At 42.6% G+C, this 20,492-nt stretch overlaps 1 protein-coding gene across 1 annotated transcript in view; it reads left to right on the top strand.

Moving 5' to 3' along the window:
• Positions 1-1,382: 1,382 nt before the first annotated feature.
• The window catches only part of DGKI (diacylglycerol kinase iota), a 146,007-nt gene continuing 126,897 nt past the window's right edge, over positions 1,383-20,492 (top strand). The window contains exons 1-4 of the mRNA XM_077807526.1: positions 1,383-1,475; positions 10,845-10,919; positions 11,325-11,420; positions 12,843-12,925. Of these exons, the coding sequence (XP_077663652.1) occupies positions 1,383-1,475; positions 10,845-10,919; positions 11,325-11,420; positions 12,843-12,925 (347 nt within the window). The remainder of the gene's footprint in view (positions 1,476-10,844; positions 10,920-11,324; positions 11,421-12,842; positions 12,926-20,492) is intronic.

Here is a 20,492-nt window from a genome sequence, read left to right as displayed (position 1 = left end):
GTTGAAATATTGGTATTTCCTGCAGGATGGATATTCTAAATTTCATGCAGGTCTATTAAAATATATGAAAGTAGGTTCTGTCTCTCTATTGAGTCTTCTTTTTATTGCTACAAAGTTGGGGCGGGGGGAAGACAAATTTGGGAAGTGTGTCCAATACCTCTGTTTTTATGGTATTATAATTCAATATTACATATATTAAATGATATCAGTCACTTCAAATTTTCCATAAAATACTATCTTGTCCCCTGGTAGAATCTTCTGACTTTGAGACTGATAAGATGTTTGTTAATGGATTTTATCATGGAGGCCAAAATTGGTTATATAATGGAAACTCAGTAATAACCTTAACCATGGCACTCCATAATAGTAGGGAGCTAAATAACAACAGTGGATTTAACCTGATGGGTGTTTATGAACTGTGTATGTCATGATATTCTGTTGATTACAGTAATGTGCAACAGTTCAGAGCCCCCAGGGACCTTAGTCCATTCATAGGACATCCAAGAGATGTGAAAGACTGTATATGACCACCCTGAACTGATCTAGCTCAGTCATGTGTCAAAAGTTAAAGATGCTAAACTTTCTCATGTGATGAGAAGTATTTTGATGTGATGGAAAGCAGCTTAACCCTTCCTCTCCTATCTCTTCCTACCACCCTAGGGATTTCAGCAAAAATTCTCCTTCCACAGTAAAGAGATTGTGGCCATCAGTTGTTCCTGGTGCAAGCAGGCGGTAAGTGGCTAGAACTGAAGTTGAGAGATGGGGCTGTGTAAATGGTGGAGGTAGTTTTGCCCACACAGGATCATCATGTTTGACTTTATTTGTCCTGTGCTCATTTATTAGGGGGAAAAGAGCCCCCTAGGATCACCCTTTCTATTCCTTTTCCCCGAGGATGCTACACCTGGGTAGTCTGTTCTTCTGGTGGAGGAGAGCTGACTGTGGCTCCTTCCTTTTGGAGTATAACAAGGCCAGTCCTGGGGTAAATGAGAGGGTTAGCTCTCAAGCACTCCATTGCTGTTCCTGGTTCAGAGAACAAGGGATTCCCATTTTGTATACTATTGCCTGTTTAGAATTTGGTCTTACTACAGTTATCTGTATGTAAGCAGGGGTGTCTTTTGTGGGTAGGGGACACGTCTGACAAGGGATGAGAAAATGGGGAGGTGGGTTTTTTTCTTGTTAATGTTCCTGAGGCTCTCGTGGTCCAGAGGACTGGGAAAAGAAGTTGAGCTGGTTATAGTCCTCAGTGTCTCACACATCAACCTGTTTCTTCTGTCCCCACCATACCTTTTTCTCTCCCTCTTTCTCCTTTTTCTTGCACTCTGTCCACCTCACTGATGGCTCTGCTCTCCCTTCGCTAGTTTCACAACAAAGTCACCTGCTTCATGTTACATCACATCGAGGAGCCGTGTTCCCTGGGGGCTCATGCTGCTGTCATTGTGCCTCCCACCTGGATCATTAAGGTGAAGAAAGCTCAGGTAACTGCATGCTGATGTCCATTTCTGATGCTGTTTGGCAGCTCAGGGCGAGCCTGGCTTCTGCTCCTGGTTACTCCTCCACAAAAGCATGTTTGTTTGCCCTGTCCATGCCCCTCACACCCAGCTACACCCATGATGATTATGAACCTCTATCTTACTCTTTCATCTACCCCTCCGGAAGGATTCTTTCATTGTCTGGTTTGGGGCAATAAGTGATTAACCTGATTTTAGCACTAAGCAATCCAGTTAATTCTTCTTATTGAAAGCTCATCTAATGGACTGCAAGACTCCTCTATGTTTTAGGTACTCAAGCATGTTTCACTAAGTAGAGCTGAGCAAATACAGGAAAAAAGCTTTCCACAAATATTCAGTTGAATTGCAACATGAATTGGCCGTGGCTGTGCTCACTTCCCTTTTGCATTCACTTTCCATGGATGTTTGGACGATCATGTTTTACACACATGAATGCTTGCTGAACATTAAGCTTCCATGGTTAAATGCTTGCAGATAATGAGTTTTCAACTTGTCAGCGTTTGCACAAGATTTGCTATATTTTAGATGGGATAAGACATTGCTCAACACAGCAGGGGAAAAAGGGTTTCCAGAGCCCCTTTCCAGAGAAGGCGCTGACTGCATTCTTCATGCATAGGGCCACCCGAGCAAATGGAGCTACTTTGCATGTGGGGGGGATGACTGATAATTCAGAACAGTAAATGCAATGTACTTGGTGTAATTTATCCCTGGACTCCTATTCAGAGTGAATGCACAACACTGGTGTGTGATGCGAAGGACACAGCCATTTTTATTGATAATACCCAGTTTAACTTAAATTATTGGGATAGATCAGAAAAGGGACATGGGAAATAACGGATGGGAAAGTTAGTTCTCTTGCCAGCCCCATGTGTTGAGTTCCCCAGAACCTACCAGGTATCCTGCTTAGGGTGGCCCCTTGCCACAATAAGTGAGACTTGATTCTGTGCTACATGGCACACAACCTGTGCATGGGATAGCTTAACTACCCAGGCTCTCCGCAGTGGCAGTATGCTGTTTTTATGCCTGTGTTGCTTCTCTGTAGCCCCATGACCTTATGTCACAAAACGCGCTGTGACAAAAATGCCAAGCCACCAGTCCTCAGATTACTGAATCTATCTTAATCAAGTGATCCAGAGACCTCTGACAGGCTGCTTGAAGGAAGAACCACCAGAATAGATGCTCTCTTGTGGTGGAAACCTCTCAAAGGGCTGAATGCTAATGGCAGAGTCGGATCAGGAGCCCCCAGGAATGTAAAAAGCCAACCAAACAAAACCCACCAAGGAAACCCAAATCATGGTGGGAAAAGCCAATCCAAGTAGGACTGTATAGATTCATAGATTCCAAGGCCAGAAGGGACCACTGGCATCATCTAGCCTGATCTCCTGTATAATACAGATTGGAGAACTTCTCTGAAATAACTACTTTTTAAAGTAGAGTGTATCTTTTAGAAAATCATCCAATCTTGATTTTAAAATTGGCAGTGATATCGAATCACCACAACCCTTGGTAAATTATTCCAATGGTTAATTACACTCACTGTTAACTATTTATGCCTTATTTCCAATCTGAATTTCTCTAGCTTCAGTTATAAAACATATTTTCTAGGCCTTTAATCATTCTCGTGCCTCTGCTCTGAACTCTCTCAAATTTATCAATGTCCTTTTTGAATTGTGGATATTAGAACTGGACGTATTTCAGCAGCAGCCGCACCGGTACCAAATACAGAGGTAATATAAACTCTTTCCTCTTTCATACTCCAAGCATGACATGAGCCTTTTTGGCCACAGCACTGCACTGGGAGCTCATGTTCATCTGCTGATCTACCATGGCCTCTTCAGTCACTGCTTCCCAAGGTAGAGTCCCCCATCTTGTAAGTATAGTTTACTAGGGGTCAGTGCTCATCCTTGTGATGTCCCTGTCCCAGTCTTCTGTCTGGCTATCAAGTTGGGTGGGAAGGTCGTAGACAGATATATTTGACAGAAGGACTCCTCTTTTTTTCCCTGGCACCTTTATAGTTATCTAGATAAGGCAGTGGCCAGTCAGCCTGCCTCCTGCTGTTTCCGAGCTCCTGCTATTTGTCCTCTGTTGTCTCCATGCTGCCCTCTTCAGTTTCATTCTTTAGTGTCAGCAGCACTGTCCTGACCCTACAGCTGGTTAAAAAATGAAAGCCTATTTTCACAAAAGACTTTAAAATGTCAATGTTATTTCTCATCCAAGGTGTTTGAAATGGTCCCATTTTCAGCTTTGTCAAAGTCTTTCAAGATTGTTTTTAAATAGAATATTTTTCAAAAAAAATTGAAAATAGTATCAAAATGGTTATTGCATTTTTTGTTTACTGAATTTCTAGTTGTTGGTAAACAAAACATTTCAATAACCATTTTGATAATGTTTTAATAAAAATGTCAGAAAAAAGATAAAAAATATATATATTTTGAAATTAATCTTTTTTTTTTTTTAAACACAATTACAGTTGAGCTGGTTGGGAGATAGGGGGAAATGGTGAATTTTTTTTTGGAAAAATTGTCTTTTTTTCGTTTGAAAAATGTCTGACTTGGAATGTTTTTGACCAGTTCCATAGCTGGTCAAAAAGTGGGATAAATTTTCTGTGGTATTTCTTGTGAATAATATTGCCATGTTTTTCACTTTTTTTGTTCAAAATTAGAAAATTTTCAGTCAGCTCCAGTTAATTATTTTTCACCAAAAACATATTTTTCTTTAAAAAACAAGCAATTTTTGCCTTCCCCCAAAATAAATTATGTTGAAAAAAATTCTTCACTAGCTCTGTATATCCTATACTGTGGAGGAAGAGCGTAAGCCCATTACTCACTGACTGTTTTGGGAGGATGTGTCCCCATTCCAATTTTCCCCAGATTACATCTCCTGTGGAGCTGCACCTGAATCCGTGGCACTCTGTGAGAGATATCAAAGTACCCTGTCTTGAGCAATTTAGAGTTTTTTAGATATGTTAGGATGATGCTTAGTACAGAAGGGTGACAGGGCTCCCAAAAACTCTCAGCAGAGTCCCGGCATAGAGCTAACTGACTCAGAATAGGATCTCACTGTCTCATTTGCTACTAGAATCATACATGGACATGCAGTTACTTTGGGTGAATGTGTGGAGACAAAATTACTTTTAAATTGCCCCTAGCCTCTAGATCATATAGTAGCCTTATTTCTGAGATAACAGTGCCTTGAGCAAGGTCTGTGTGACCCCGATAGGGAAAAGTTTAGTATTTTAAATATCAGAGGGGTAGTCATGTTAGTCTGTATCCACAAAAACAACGAGGAGTCTGGTGGCACCTTAAAGACTAACAGATTTATTTGGGCATAAGCTTTCGTGGGTAAAAAGCCCACTACTTCAGATGCACCCACTTCTTTAGTATTTTAAAAATTTCCTAGCAAGCACTGTTTATATGTTACCTCTAGAGCCATGTGGTAGGCAGGGCCTTTCTTGGGGGTCACACTCAGGCAGGTTCAAAGCCCTTTCAACCTTTCCAAGGTCTTTTGGGGGTTTTGGTAAGTCTTTGGGCAGTAGAGGTTTGTTAGCTGTTTCCCTCTCAGTTACTCTGTAACAATAGTCAGCTTGTTCCCTCCCGGTTGCTGCCTCTTCCTGTGTGCAGCTCTCCATTTTAAGCTTGCTTCCTTCAACTGGAGCAGGCTCTGAGGGTGTGTATGTTTAGTAAGGATTGAGCTCAGAGGACTTCATTAGCCTTCTACTGATTGGAATGGGGGTGTGCCCCATCACAAGCAGGTCAAAATATTTTCAAAGGAACAATTTTTAAGGAGTTGGATGCGGTAGAGGGGGAAGGCTTTTAGACCATAACAAACATTTGTTCAGAAAGTCCCCATTTTGGCTGACGTTTTTCAATTTTTGGACAAAAAAATGGAAACCTGACTCTTTTTTTTGATTAAGTTGTTGATTAAACATTGAGCATTTGTTTACCAAAACCACTTTTGAAAACCAAACTATATTCAGTTTTATTTTCATTTTTCATTAAAAAAATTTGTTAGATTAGATTAAAAACAAAACAAAACCAATTAAAAGGAAATTTGCTGCAAGAAATAATTGGTATTTTCTGATCAGCTCTAGCCACTTCTTCCTGGGAGATTCAAAGCCCCAGTGTCTTCAGGTATCCCTCCTCCTGATAAAAGAGCCAGAAAAAAAACCCTGTTTTTTGATGGAGAAATTGCTTTTTTGACTAAATGAAATTTTCCACAGAAAGTTATCTTTCTCTAGAACATTCTGACTTTTCAGCTGAAAAATTGAAAAGTTTTAAATTTTCAGTCTTTCAGTGAAAAGTCAAAATTTTCCACTGAAACTGCCCCCCCACCACTGGTTTCTGACCAGCTCTAACTTGTGAATGACTTGACCATTTCTAACCCATCTGCACAGTCTGGATTTCTGATAGTATCAGACATTCACAGCAATCAATCCATGGAGAAAATAAAGAAAAACTCATAAATAAATTAGAGGAAATTTAATGAATGAATAAATATGTGGAAACAGAAATCTGTTTGTAGATGTTCCATGACCATAATAAATATATCTAGTAACATTTTTACTGTAAATTATTTGCTCAGCTCCACTTATTAACAACTCAGACTGGTCACAGGTAAGTCCTGGACTGGATTTTCTACTAATTTAAAATGGATTCTAGCAATGCCTCTTACTTCCTTTTGGTGGTTGTTTCTGAGCAAACAAGACAGCTTCATGAAGAGACTCTTCACCTAGTTTTATTTTCTGTTTTTATTGTTTTTCCATGATCATTATATGGACCATGGGTCATCATCTTCCTAATACTCTAAATAAAGAATAGACCTCTTTCTCACTCCCAGCAGTGTCTTGGTGATGCAACATCCTGATGTAATTGCATAAGGTCAGTTTGCTCTAGTTGACTTGCTGCCTGTACTAAAATGGGGAGGTTTTCCTTCTTGCAAGCTTCTATTTGCAGGATGAAGGAAATTCAGAACAGTTTGGATAATTTTGTAACAGGTGGTATCCCTGTATGTAATGACCCATTTACAAAGATGTCAAATTCTCAATACCTCCTTCATGATGTTCATTGTATGAGCCTCTTCTGTAGTCTCTCACAGTTTTCAGTGCCTCTGGGTCTGGTTTCCTGGAGTTCAAATAAATTACCTGTTCCAGTTAGCAACTCCAGGTATCTACAGTGGCTAGTGTCCTTTTTTATATTTTGATACGTGGCAGCCTGAATGTTGTTAAACAGACTTGCTATGTGTGCCTGTGTGTGTGCATGTTGGAGAGAGGAGCAGTTGATGAGAAGGATCTGGGTGATGAAGTTACAGAGCCAGCCCTTCTTCTGAGGTTCTGGATACAAAGTAGAGGCAGTAATTGTAACTGGGTCCCAATGCTGAGAAAGGGTTTATGATCAAGGTGAGTGAATCTGATTTTTTCCTTTCTCTTAGGAACCTTCCTTAGGAGCTTGCAAAAGCTGTCTACTACTGGGCTACTCTCTCTTCTTACTTTATTGCTGGCTGAAGCCAGTGATGTGAGACTGTTATCTGTACCTTATTTCAGTTTGTGAACTGCCTGAAGATCATAGGGTCAGATTTTCATCGGTGCTGTGCACCTGCTGCTCCCATTCAAGTAATTTGGAGATACTGAGGCTCAGAACCTCTGAAAATTAAATCTGCAGCATTCTAGATAAAAGGATCTACCTAAGACTGTCAGTTCACCACCTGACATTACTCAAGGAGGGCCCTGTCCTACTCCTTCCATAGATCTATCTAAGTGGGCTTGGAACACTTCCAATGACCATGACATACTATGATCTGTGCTTTATATCTTTGAAGAAGGACAAAATTATTGCCACCAAGAAGATTTTCTTCCTCTTTTAGAGACTATCCAGGACTTACATACAGGCCCATCCACTTACAGGTGTTCTTTACTGTAGATGGAATTTCACTGAATAGCATTTAGTTTTTGTCAAAACACCCATACTCTTCCTGTGGAGAAGAAAGGCTTTGATATGGACAAGATGGCACAAGCAACAACTTCTTTAGCTCACCGTTGTGACAAAGCTCTGTCCTTGCCTCCATGGGTCCCGTGTTTCCTGGCGGATTTCGCTAGCCTCAGAGGCTCACTGTGACCCTCCACGTAACCCTTCTCTCTCTAGAGACAAGAGTCACAGTCTACTGAGCCATTTTCATCATAAGCCAGCAAGGGAGGTGAGGAGAAGTTATCCTTCCTTGCACAGTCTCTGTTGTCTCCCAGTCTCAGTGATTAATCAGGGGGCAAAGGTGGGGGGGAGCCCAGGCTCTAGCCCAGGGACCCTATTAGTATCAGCTATGGTAGCTGACCTTTTAGAAACATGACATGTACAATTCCCTGGGCTACTTCCCCCCCACAGCAGCCCTCACTTCCTCAAGCTCCACTTCACCCTTACCTCAGGGCCTCCTTCCTTGTAGCCTGATATGGTGTGTACTACTCAGTCTCTCCAACAGCACAACTTCCTCCCACAGCTCCTGACATGCACACCCACCTGACTACCTGGGAGGCTTTTAACTAGTTTCAGCCAGCCCCTGATTGGCTTCAGGTGTCCCAATCAACCTAGCATTCTCCCTGCCTTCTGGAAAGTTCTTAATTGGCCCCAGGTGTCTTAATTGACCTGGAGCAGCTGCCATTTCACTTATCCTGGTACCAGGGATTTGTTTAGCCTGGAGCTAATATATCTATCTCCCACTACTTTGCTATAGCCATCTGGCCTTGCCCCATCACACCGTGTAGACCCCAGTGGTCTCCCAGGGCTGCTATTCTTTCACCAGTTTGAAATGAAAGTTTGCATATGTATAACCAGCACCCCTGCCTCTTACCTGTTGTATAGCTACTGTTGCTAAGTTGTAGAAAACATTCAGGCTCTCTAAATATCACAAAAATAGGCCTACTTAAACACTGTGGCGTAATATAGTATTGACAAAACCACATTATGTCTTTTCTTGCCAGTGTGTGCAGATACAAAACACTATTATATTTTAATCCTGCTAGATACAGAGACCATGGCATGTTCTTCTAATAAAGTTATAATGTGGATTTTTTTTTTGTCCACAATGGCAAAAAAGCAGCTATCTTACAACGTGATTTGGCAACAAATATATTTACAAATGGTTATTTTTTAATGAGGATAATGCTGCTTTCCCTAATTGTCCCGGCTTTATCCAGAAGAGCTGTACTGGGTTTAGTTCCTTCCACTAAAGAGCAGATTGTCAGCTTCTTCCTGTAAAATAATTAAGTATAATCAATGGCTGTGATATAGTGCTAGCTCTTTATATATAGTGCTTTTCATCAGTAGAACTCGAAGCCCTTTACAAAGGAGATAAATAACTTTATCCCTATTTACAGAAGAGGAGACACTGATTTTCCCAAGGTCACCCAGCAGGCCAGTGGCAGTGCTGGGAATATAGGCCAGATCTCCTGAGTCCCAGTCCAGTGCTCTGTCCACTAGGCCACACTGCGTCTAGCTCAGTGACAAGGTTTCAAGAAAAAATCCTCCCAGGGAGAAGATCTGAAGAATGAATCTAAGAATCTCTACAGTGATTACTACAGATGGAGAAATGTTTTTTGCTTCATTACACTGATTTTAAACTTCATATCCTCCTTCAGTCAGATTGCACTGTTTGAGAGTGAAAAAAACAGTAGGATATATATGATCCATCCACCTACCCCTGTCAGTGCAGCCTAATAACAAATGATGCTTTCTTGTGCATGTTCATATGCACCAAATTAGGGGAAGTTTAGAGCACTTTTATAGAGCCAGTCTCCTGCTTCTTAGCATAGGTGCAACATGCCTCAGGTGGCATGTGACCAGGATTCATAACCAAATTTGGTCCTCTGGTTGGATCATTAGCTTCCCTGGCTTGGGCGGGTACTGACTGGGAGTGCGATGTGAATGCCGATCCCTTTATGCATGGTGAAATGCAACAGGAAAATTGGCTGGTTTGAAACGCCAGAGCTGGTCATTGGGGAATCAAGCAATGAATCCAGTAAATACACTATTTAATGCAATGGGGTTGTTGGCTGAAGACGAAGGTTGAGTAAAAACAGCCGATTCTGATGAATAGCTTTGCCGTGTCCACTCACAAGTCTCTGGACCAGTGAAACTTTTTTCAGTAGGGATGTCTAGATCAATTTGGATAAAATAAGACTGACTTGAACTTTTTGGGGAAAAGAAAAGAATGGAACTTGTTCACTTCTTGAGGTTAGAAGTTCTGCACTTTTTCTTTTAATTTTCTGCCCCACTGTACTTCCTAGTTTTGAATAGACTAAGCTGAAATACTGTGGGGAAAGTCCATTTTCGCAGTGTTTTCAACTCATCCGAAACTCAGCGCTACATGAATAGGGAGAAAATTTATAGGGATATGGCTATTTTAATTCAACAACTGCAGCAATTAAAAAAAGAAAAGTGGCCCTGACCACATCAGCACATTTCTGTGGTCCACCATCAATGAAGTTTGCGCCATTCTGGGGAATAGTTTTTTTTTTCTCCCCATAGAATTGTAGGACTGGAAGGGACCTCAGAGGTCATCTAGTCCAGTCCCCTGCACTCATGGCAAGACAAGTATTTTTAGTTAACTGCTGTTGCTGATGGAATTTTTTGGTAGGTCCTACAAAATATCTATTTGTTTTAACTATTTTTTCAGCAGTAGAGTGGCAGAGATTTTTGTTTGTTTTTGTTTTAGAAAAATGAAACCCTTAAATATTAAAAATTCAGAGAAGGTTCTCTATCAGATTATTACACTAGTTTCATGGTAGGCCAGATTTGACTTTGTCTGCCAGCATCATATGCAGTGGTGGCATGCATTATGTTGAGTCAGGGTGGTCACCACAGCACAAACTGAGGTTTTGTTTTGTTTTGCTTTTGTTTTGTTTTTTAAACATGAAAAAATAGCTCATTTTATCATGTTTTATTACATTTTTGTGCAGGTGGTCTCCATACCAGGAGACGAGCCTGATTGGGAAGGAGACTGGAGCCCCGGAGGGAAAACGGGCGTCTCCTACCCCTATTGGGAGGGTTGGCAGGTACAACATGTGGTGTTATGTGAGTCTATGGGAGTATCTGAGATTTTTCTCCCCACGGCGTGGGAAAGCTTCCAGTTCCAAAGCACCAGTCTGGTCTCCGTGTGTGGCTTTCTCCATCAACGGTGGTGTGGAAGTGTAAAGCATGAGACGCATGTGATCTAAACTTCAAGCATGTGCCAGACACTGTATCATTCTCCAAATGGACTATGCATGAAGGAGCTTCTTAAATGAGGCTACTTCTGGGGCTGACTTGATTTTTGTTTTGCTTTCCATGTATCCTTTTTTTTCCTTTTTCATAGAACTCATTAAAAACTTCAACCCGGCGGAAGAAGAGAACGTCCTTTAAAAGAAAAGCCAGCAAAAGAAGCAATGAGGTAAGTCCTAATTAATATTATTTGAACGGTGGACTGAATGGATATTTTTATCTCTAGCCTGCCAGTTAAAATCCAGCATGTCTATCACTCAGCCAGCCCAGGTTGACCTATCCTCCCATCTTTAGATGGGTTGCATAGATTCATTCTCTAGGTAGAATAGGCTAGGCTGAATAGTTGAGGCGTGCACAGGGAATTGAGGGGGTGCACAGGGAATCTTGTCGTCTATATGCTATGGCTGTTTTCTGACTAAAGGTCACAGGGATTGTTAATCTAGTGGCTTTCATGACCACAAAAGCATCTAAAAACAAAATTGAGAATGCTTTGTGATTTTTTTTTTTACTAGAGATTTTAGCATTAGTTTTGCATAGCTCTAATTAAAGTACTCTACCACTTCTGATTTTGCAGGAAAACAAAGGCCGACCATTTGTGATAAAGCCCATCTCTTCGCTTCTCATGAAACCACTGCTGGTGTTTGTCAATCCAAAAAGTGGAGGGAATCAGGTAAAGGCATCAACTTGATCCGCGTGGGAAAGTTTCTACAAATTCCTTTAAATTATGTGTCATGAAGTGATTTCAGGTGAGGCACAGAAAGGGAGGGTTGCATGTGACCTGGGATGCAGACTCCTAGAATGGAGGACTGGACCCTTCCCAGTAAATCTTCTTCCCACCTGAATTGAGGTTTGGATTGTTCTGTGTGATCTTCCTCCCAGGTTTTGATTCTTTGAGAGGAAACCAGAATAGTGGCTTGGAGTCTTTCAGGAAACCTCAGTCTTCCCACAGAAATGGAGCTCTCCGATTCTCCAGAGTAATTGCCAGTCATCCTCCTGTCCCACCATTGGTTTGGTTTAATCAGAGAAATCTCCCAACATCCCTTGGCCGCGTACTGTATGTTGGAAAGCCACATAGTCCTGAACTGTAAATATGTCGGAAACGGAGCTCTAGAAAACTGAGTTTCAAAGCATGACACAGTTGCTTAGGCATATTGTTCCATTATCAAGCTGTCAGCAGCATGCTGAACACTTTAGTCATGCAAGTAGAGCTGAAGTAAACAGTGGGTTTACACGTCATTACAAAAATTTCAAAATTCCCTGCAAAGGAAAATTCTGAAATATTTGTTGTTTAGTTTTGATTTTGACCTTTTAAAACATTTATATTCTATTATAATATAAAATAAAATGTTGAAATGAAACGTCATTTTTAAATGAAAAATAAAAATGCTTGTTTCAGGAAATGTTGAAATGGGATGTTTCAGCATTGCCAGAACTTTTTTTGGTATGCTTTTCTCGAAAACAAAATTTCAGCAAACTTGGAACTATTTCACAAAACATCTTGATTTTGCCATAACTGGGTTTTCTGATGGAAAATGGTTCCATCACAGTTTTTCCAACTAGCTCTACTGTGAATTTGAAGCCACAACACATCTGCATTCTAAATTCAATGGACATATGTCACTGCTAAAAGAAAAGGAGGACTTGTGGCACCTTAGAGACTAACAAATTTACTTGAGCATAAGCTTTCGTGAGCTACAGCTCACTTCATCAGATGCTACTCTGAAATATGTTGTTGTTGTTATTCATATTACCTGAAGACCTAAGAGCTTGAGTCATGGGCCGTGACCCCATTGTGCCAGGCACTGTAAAAACACAGAATAAAAAGAGAGTCCCTGCCCCAAGAGGCTACAAATACAGAAAGAGTGGGATGGTAGGTCACGTGATTGTTCTCTAGGGCAATCATCTGTCACGATGGATGGCTTTTGTTTTGGCTTGCTAGTAAATACTCCTTTTTTTGTTTGCTTTTGTTCTGTAAAGCACAAATGAATGAAAGGTACTACGAAGATTAAGTTAATATTGATAAATATTATTACGTATAAGAGTCATTAGCTCATTCGCTCATTTCTTTTCCTTCCATTTTCTATCCTAACAGGGCACTAAGGTTCTCCAGATGTTCATGTGGTACTTGAATCCACGCCAAGTCTTTGATCTCTCTCAGGAAGGGCCAAGAGATGCGTAAGTACTGAAGTGTTTAACATTGCCAACCTCTTTCTTTGCTTGTTAAGTATGTGGGCAAAGGGTAGGTTGGATGGGGCTTCCTGATAGTAATAGGGAGATTGGCCAGGCTTATCAAAGTGTGACCCGCTGTTTAGAGCCTGATTCAGCAATGCAGTTAAGCACATGCTTGTGTCCATCCTTATTCAGCAAAGGACTTAAGTAGTTGCTTAACTGCACATTTCATTTTCCAAAAACTTCTGTGTGGGTTGTTTTTGTGCAGAGAGCTATAGATCAAGCTATTGATGTGATATGGGTCAAAGTGGTCTCAGTCAAGGTCGTGCATGGCACCCACTAAATCTTTGGGAGACCCAAACTGAGAATGGTGTTTAAGAAAATGTACATTTTGTGCAGTTTGCATGCACCACTACAGTAAAACAGCTAGAGGTTTCCCATTCCCATGATTTTTCATGCTTTAAAGCTCAATTCTTGTAAGTGCTCTAAAATCTGGACGGTTACTTGGATTGCTTTGAAATTTTGGTGTGCCTCATGGGGGCATGGGGTAGCATTAGTGATCCAAATTTGGGATTATTTGACCAATGGGTTCCCAAGTTACAGGCCCTGCAAAAACAGTTTCCTTCTGCTGCCTTGTTCTGTTAAACTGAAAGGTACTAATGACTGGATGCACAGACCTCATTGAAACTGATGGCTGTGACCTGACCCTTCAGTTATCATAAGGAAGGATAAATTAATCACAAGCCCCCACTTAAAACAAAAAGAGTTTGAGACTGAGTGGCTGGAAGTTGCTTCAATTTGTGAGTCATAAGTGGCAATTTTATTTTGGAGGGAATGTAATCAAAGTAAAATAATGAGACGTGAATCCTTGGTGGGAGGGGAAAGGTATTAGGGGTCAGTGGGTGGGGTTATGGAAGGGACATAAATAGGGAGGGGTGAGAGAGGAGGGGGCTCAGGTGAGGGAAGAGTTGGGGGTGGAGAGAGTGGAGGAACACTGGGAAGGGAGATGTGGGGGTGAGTGGCAGGAGAACGGGGGGGGGGGAGAATAGGAGCAGGGGCATCTGTCAACCCCACAATTTCCCCTCCCAGATGTGTGCCCAGATCTAGGGGGCTCTTACACCTCTAGTGAGGGTCTGGGTCCCTTGTTGCCTCCCTCATATGAGCTGAGATATGGGACACCATGCCCCACTGGTGGTGTCTGAGATCCTCTTGCTGCCCCCATGTGTGAGCCAGGATCTGGGGGCCCTGGGCCCATTTACAGGGGTGGGCCTTCCCCCTCATGAGAGTTGGGTTCAGGAGGGAGCATGCCCATTTGGGAGGGTTTGAAGCCTCTCTCCATGCCCCCCATGTGAGCCAGGATCTTGGGAAGTCCTGCCCCTTTGGGTAGGAAGCTGAGAACAGGCATACTTTGTGCATATCCCAGGCTCTAAAAAGCTCTCCTTAGGGAGATGAGAACACACACGGAGATGAATGGAACAGTTCACACACCTCAGAGCTACTGTTTCAGGCTGTATTCAGGGGTGTTCTCATGCAGCTGAGAGCATCACAGTGAGATGAACAGGTCAGTTCATGCCTTTCAGAGCCTCCTGTGGTGAAGCTGGATGTGCAGGGGAAACTTTCCACTTTCATCCTCTGTCTGTCCTTCCTTGTTAAAAGACAACTATCCAAGTGCTCTAAAATCCAGGTGCTTGTGTGGATTTTCTTGGAATTTGCTGTGCCTTGTGGAAGTGAAGAGTAGGGTTAATGCCAGGATAAGGGGGGGTCATTTGAGCAAGGGATTCCAGAGATATAAGCCCAGAAAAAAATAACCATTTTCCAAAAAGTTTCTAGGTATTTTCTGTCTTTGTGCAGAGTTAGAGATAAAACTATTGCAGTGATGTGGGTCAATATAGTCTCAAACGGTCAATTTTTATACTGTGTATTGCATGGTGCCCACTAAGTTTTTGGGGGACCCAAATTATGAATAGTGTTTAAGAGCATGTTCACTTCCATGAGCGGTGGTTGGACCCCCCCTTTGGGGAGGCTAGTCCAGGGGCCCCACCCCTGCCACATGAGACCCCCGCCTCCCATGGCAGGAGCCCTGAGTTCCCCCTGCCAACCCTCTCCCACAGCCAGAGAACCCCCAGGCCGGCCGGAACTCCGAGCTGCCCCCTGCCACCAGAGGAACCCCAGGCCGCCCTCAGTCCTGGGCCAGCCCCAGCTGGTCGACCGACCCAAGCTCTAGCGATGCCAGCTGGCCAACCCCAGCCCCGGCCCACCGGCCCGAGCAGCCCCAGCCCCAGGCCAGCCGGAGCAGCCGCAGCCCAGTGTCCCGTGGCAGCGGCTCCAGCCAAGGAAGGCAGAGTCTTCCCTGACCTAATATACCTGCTGCCAGTGTCCACTTCCTCACTTACATAAATGTGCAGTCTGGAAAGATAACCGTGCACACAGAATCATAGAAATACAGAGCTGGAAGGGACCTTAAGAGGTCATTTAGTCCAGCCCTCTATGCTGTGGCAGGACCAAGTATACCTAGACCATATTTGACAAATAGTGTCTAACTTGTTCTTAAAAACCTTCAGTGATGGGTATTGCAGTTCAGGGCAATTACATCTGTATTTGCCATTCATGGTCTAGCAAAAGCACCTATTCTCAAAATCTCGGCTGCCCAGCCATCACCTCTCTTGGGTGGAGACTCGCTTCTCCCTGCCAACTGGGGTTTTTCCAGGCTGGACAGTTCCCTGCTGCACTGTGTTATTACTTAGCAAGGCAGACTGTCTCAGCAGGCCTGCTTTGCCTTCCTTCCTCAGAGACTACAAACAGCATAACTGCCCATAGCTGTTACCACACAGCTCTTTCTAAGCAAGTGCATTTATTCTTAAGGAAAGAGGATTACAGAAAAAACATATTAAAAACAACGAAAGAACCTACATGCATGGTAATAAGCTTACAAGGAATCACCCCAGCTGCAATAAGGGCTCTGGCTGGTGAACAATCCTTCAAACCCCTCTGTGGTCAAAAGTTCATAACAGTTGTGAATCTGGGAGTTACTCCTTTATGCTATTTGGGCCTTTTGATCCTAGGAATAAGTAATTCAAAGGTCCCTTCCTTGGGGGCAAGCTTCAAAAGATTAGGTCTGGAGGTGGCTATTTGTGTTGCTCTTCTCCCAAGTATTTTGTAGAAAACCTCCTCAACTAACAGGTCATTCTTGTCTCAGGATAATTCTAATCCTGTCCCCCAAAGTGTTTCAACTCCTCCCAGCTTGGTGTCATCTGCGAATTTTATAACCATACTCTCCATTCCACTGTCCAAGTAATTAATTAAGATATTTAATAGTACCAAACCCAGGACAGACCCCTGTGGGACCGCAGTTTGACAGCAAACTATTCTTTGAATACGGTTTTTCAGCCAATTGTGTACCCACTTGATAGACCTTACATCTAGATCACAGTTCCCTAATTTGCTTATGAGAATGTCATGTGTGACTGTCAAAAGCCTTACTAAAAGTACGATATATCATGTCTACAGCTTCCCTCCTCCCCGGCCCGGCCTGCCCCACTGACTGACTAGACCAGTAACCCTGTGAGAATTTTGAAACCACTCCAATAAAGTAGAAGATTATGAGAGAGTTTCTATGCAGCCACTTAATGCCTGCCTGGGTAGTCTGAGGGAAAGTGCTGATGCCATTGCCCCTGATGAGCACCTGCCACTGACATTCTTGGTACATCTGTGCAATACAGATTTAATAAGTTGTTTGCTACAAGTTGTCTCTGTTCTAAGACAACATGTTTTTATTTTATGTGGAGGTTTACTATGAACAAAGCAGAATAGTCAGCAGCCAGTCTAACCAATTTTTTTGTTTTATCAGGTGGGGAGGAGCCGGAGACAGGGGACTTTGGGTGTATGTGTGTGTTGAGGGTGAGGAGGGGGAATCAGGGACAGGGCGAGGGGTTGTGGCTGCAGAGAGGTTGGGAAATGAGGACGGGTGGTAGGCAAGCCTTGGATTGGTTATTTCAGAAAATCTGTATTTTACTGGCCTCTGGCTGGGGAAGGAAAGCAAGTGGCTACTTCCTGATCTTGGGGCAGATTAATGTAGTGTTTCTAAAGACACACAGGGTGGAGGTTTGGAACTGAACATAAGAATGGCCATACTGGGTCAGACCAATGGTCTATCTAGCCTAGTATCCTGTCTTCTGACAGTGGCTAATGCCAGGTGCTTCAGAGGGAATGAGCAGAACAGGTAATCATCAAGTGATCCTTCCCCTGTCCCCCATTCCCAGCTTCCCGAAAAATGGGGCTAGGGACACCCAGAGCACGGGGTTGCATCCCTGACTACCCTGGCTAATAGCCATTGATGGATCTATCCTCCATTAACTTATCTAGTTCTTTTTAGAAACCTCATATAGTTTTTGTCTTCACAACAACTCCTGGCAATGAGTTCCACAGATTGACTGTGTGTTGTGTGAAGAAATATTTCCTTTTGTTTGTTTTAAACCTGCTGCTTATTAATGTAATTGTGTGATCCCTAGTTCTTGTGTTAAGTGAAGGAGCAAATAACATTTCCTTATTCATTTACTCCACACTAGTCAAGATTTTATAGACCTCTATCGATTTTCATACACGTGACAATGCAGGTACCTTGAATGCTGAGGGGAGAGAAAGATGTGCACTGCCAGGGTTGCTAATGTGGATTCTGGGTGATTCTTGGATCATGAGGTTCCCAAAGTTTGCAGGAGAGCAAGGAGTACACCATGAGTGACATGGGGATTGCTAACTACAGGCTAATTTGGGTGGAGAGAGGTAGCCTCCATTGGTGTAGTTTTGGGGGCCTGTATTTTATCCACTCTGCAATGTCTAACTGGTGAGTTAAGAGGTTTGATCAATCATAGAGTACGGTGATTCACTCTGGGCTGAAATGATCTGAGCATTATTCCTGGTGTGCACCACATACAATATATAAGAGCAGATTTGGACTTCATCAGTCCAGGAGCTGTGATAGTTTTCTCTGATTTGGCTCAGTGTCTAATTGCTACAGTGGCAATTCAAAATCTATTAATAAGGTTAGAAGAATATTAATTGGGAAATTGAAGGGTTCATGGCCTACTGCAAAATGTGCATTATATGGCATAGAAACATTACAAGCTCTGGCATTTCATTGTTTCTAGGAGATGGGGTACATCTGTTGGACAGGGTCAGAGGATCTTTCTCTCAAACATAAAACTGTCAGTCATTTGGAACAGAAACCTTGCCTGTGATTTCTATCACTGGCCCTGCCACAAACTTCACCCTCCAACCATTCTGAAACACAGCCAGGAACACCATTCCACTGTAACATAGTTTTCCTTCACTCCAGGCACCTCAGTTGAGTTATGGGGGGTGGGGGGGAGGGAGTAAGAGTAATAGAAATTTTGAATAGCAGAGAATGAACACTTCAGGGAGCTGCATTTACTGCTAGTGAAGTGGGAGGTAGAACTACAGTAGTTGGGAGGGGATGAGCTTGTATATTTCATCAACTGTGTGGTGGCAGAGTAAAGGTTTGTGTGTTAACAGGGCATCTTGGGGCATGGCTGAAAGAGGGCAGAGTTAAGGTTGCACCTTAATTGTGCATTTCCTGGTTTTCAGAAGTTTAAGTTTTTGCTCAACTCAGTATTCTGAAATGGGACAATATACCACCAAGCATCCTTAACTTTGTGTTAATTTAGGGTTGGATTTTTTTGCCATTGCCTCTTTTATATAGATGTGTGGAGACTCCAGGGCCCAGCTTGCAATGCTTCATCTTGGTGCTGAGTAACCTCCATGTAGTGGAGTGGAGTTCACTTTAATCAAGAGGGAGCACTGTATGCTGAAACCTGTAACCTCCATGAACTGTACCACCCTAATAAAGGTGGGAGGGTGTAATCTGTTCTATTGCATGCTATTTAGGTGTGAACTTTTGTGTCCTGGCAAGTGGCCACCTCAATTGGGCAAATTGTGGGTGTCCCTGTTGTAAGGTGATTTGTATTTTCTGAAAGAGCCCTGCCAAATAATGAAATAAAACACTAAGTCTGGAAATGATATAGTTAGACATGGCACTTCCTATGGTAAGGGAGTAGCTGAAGAATGGGGTGACCTGCTATTTTTCAAGGCAATACAGGACAAGTATATATGAAAAATACAGGACAAAAGTTTCCATTAAGGGATATCATATTTTAGTCATGATACAAAATCATACTTCATATCACACTGTTTGATATGTTATATGATTGCTGCTCTAAAACATTTTTTATCTGATCAAAAGGTTTTTATCATTTTCTTATTATATGCATTCAGCACCCAATCAAGGACCTTCCTTAGTACATAGGATGGGTGGTCAGACTCCTGTAGTCATGGGGCAGCCTAACTGAACAAAGCACCATGCCTAAATCTCTGCTGGGTACCCAAGTCATCAGCCACATGCTGGCTGACCTTTTTCTAACAGTTATCCATTACAGGGGACCAGATGTGACTCTCCAGGTGTGGCAACTGTATGTAACCATCTCTGCCCACGTAGTAATTTAGTTCCCCGGGCCACAGGCACAGTGCTGGCAAAGCTTACCTCATAGTGTTCCCCCAGGCAGCTAAGCAGGTCTTCCCTTTTGTAGGGGCTGGCTGACAAGGGATTTCAGTTCTTCCTTTCATTGACGAGGGAGGCTGGAAATGATCGCATCTCTGTCTGTTACCCAACAAAGAGGCATTTAATTTATTTAATTATTTGTAAATCGTTCCTTTCCGAAGATCATGCTGAACATAAACCAGATACAATTCCCAGTTTTTATTGTCCGGACATCCAAAACTTCAGGGCCTCATTCTCATGTACACCAGGACTCCTTCCTACCACCCTGGCAGTGTAATGAGGCCTTAAAGTGGGTGTAAGTTGAGTTGGTCAGAGCACAGTAAAAGGGCTTGAGTGTAAATGAGAATCAGCACCTCAATTTATACTCCAGGGTCCCTCGTACCTGGATCCACATTATTCAGTTGTGTGGTCTTTCATCAGGATTGCATTTCACCATGGTCATCTGCCATCCCCGTATCATTTCATCACAGCTATTCTTTATCACCGTTCCTTTTTGACTAAATTATTGGTATCTCAGATTGAATATCCAGTGGTGAAGAAATACGATGAACTGTTGTTGGCCTTATCCGCACTACAGAAATGAAACACCGGTAACGGAACTAATGGGACTTGTATCACACAGGTTTAAGCACAAATGGCTTAGTGCATCCTCACTAGCCCTGCTAAATTGTGCTTTGAAACCTTGCAGGGTAGCTCCACACCCACACTAGCACTGTCCTAAACCAGTTCAGCTCTCTGATTACCTATCCCAGAGTTGCTGGCACAGCTCCCAACAACACTGCATTCTGGGAGACTTTGAAAGGCCATCAGTGCACTGTGGGATGGTAATGTGAGGACTAGTTTCAGCTTGTCTATATCTACATTGTCCCTAAAACAATTAGTACTAAAATAATTCAGCTCAGTCTTTATTCCCTGATGAAGCATAATCTACATGGTATTTAGCCCCACTAAAAACTCTTTGGAGCTAGGGTTGCCACCTTTCTAATTGCTTGTAACTGAACC

This window comes from Eretmochelys imbricata, chromosome 1, assembly GCF_965152235.1.
Source record: "Eretmochelys imbricata isolate rEreImb1 chromosome 1, rEreImb1.hap1, whole genome shotgun sequence".
NCBI classification, from domain to species: Eukaryota; Metazoa; Chordata; order Testudines; family Cheloniidae; genus Eretmochelys; species Eretmochelys imbricata.
This window is presented reverse-complemented; position numbering and strand designations above follow the sequence as displayed.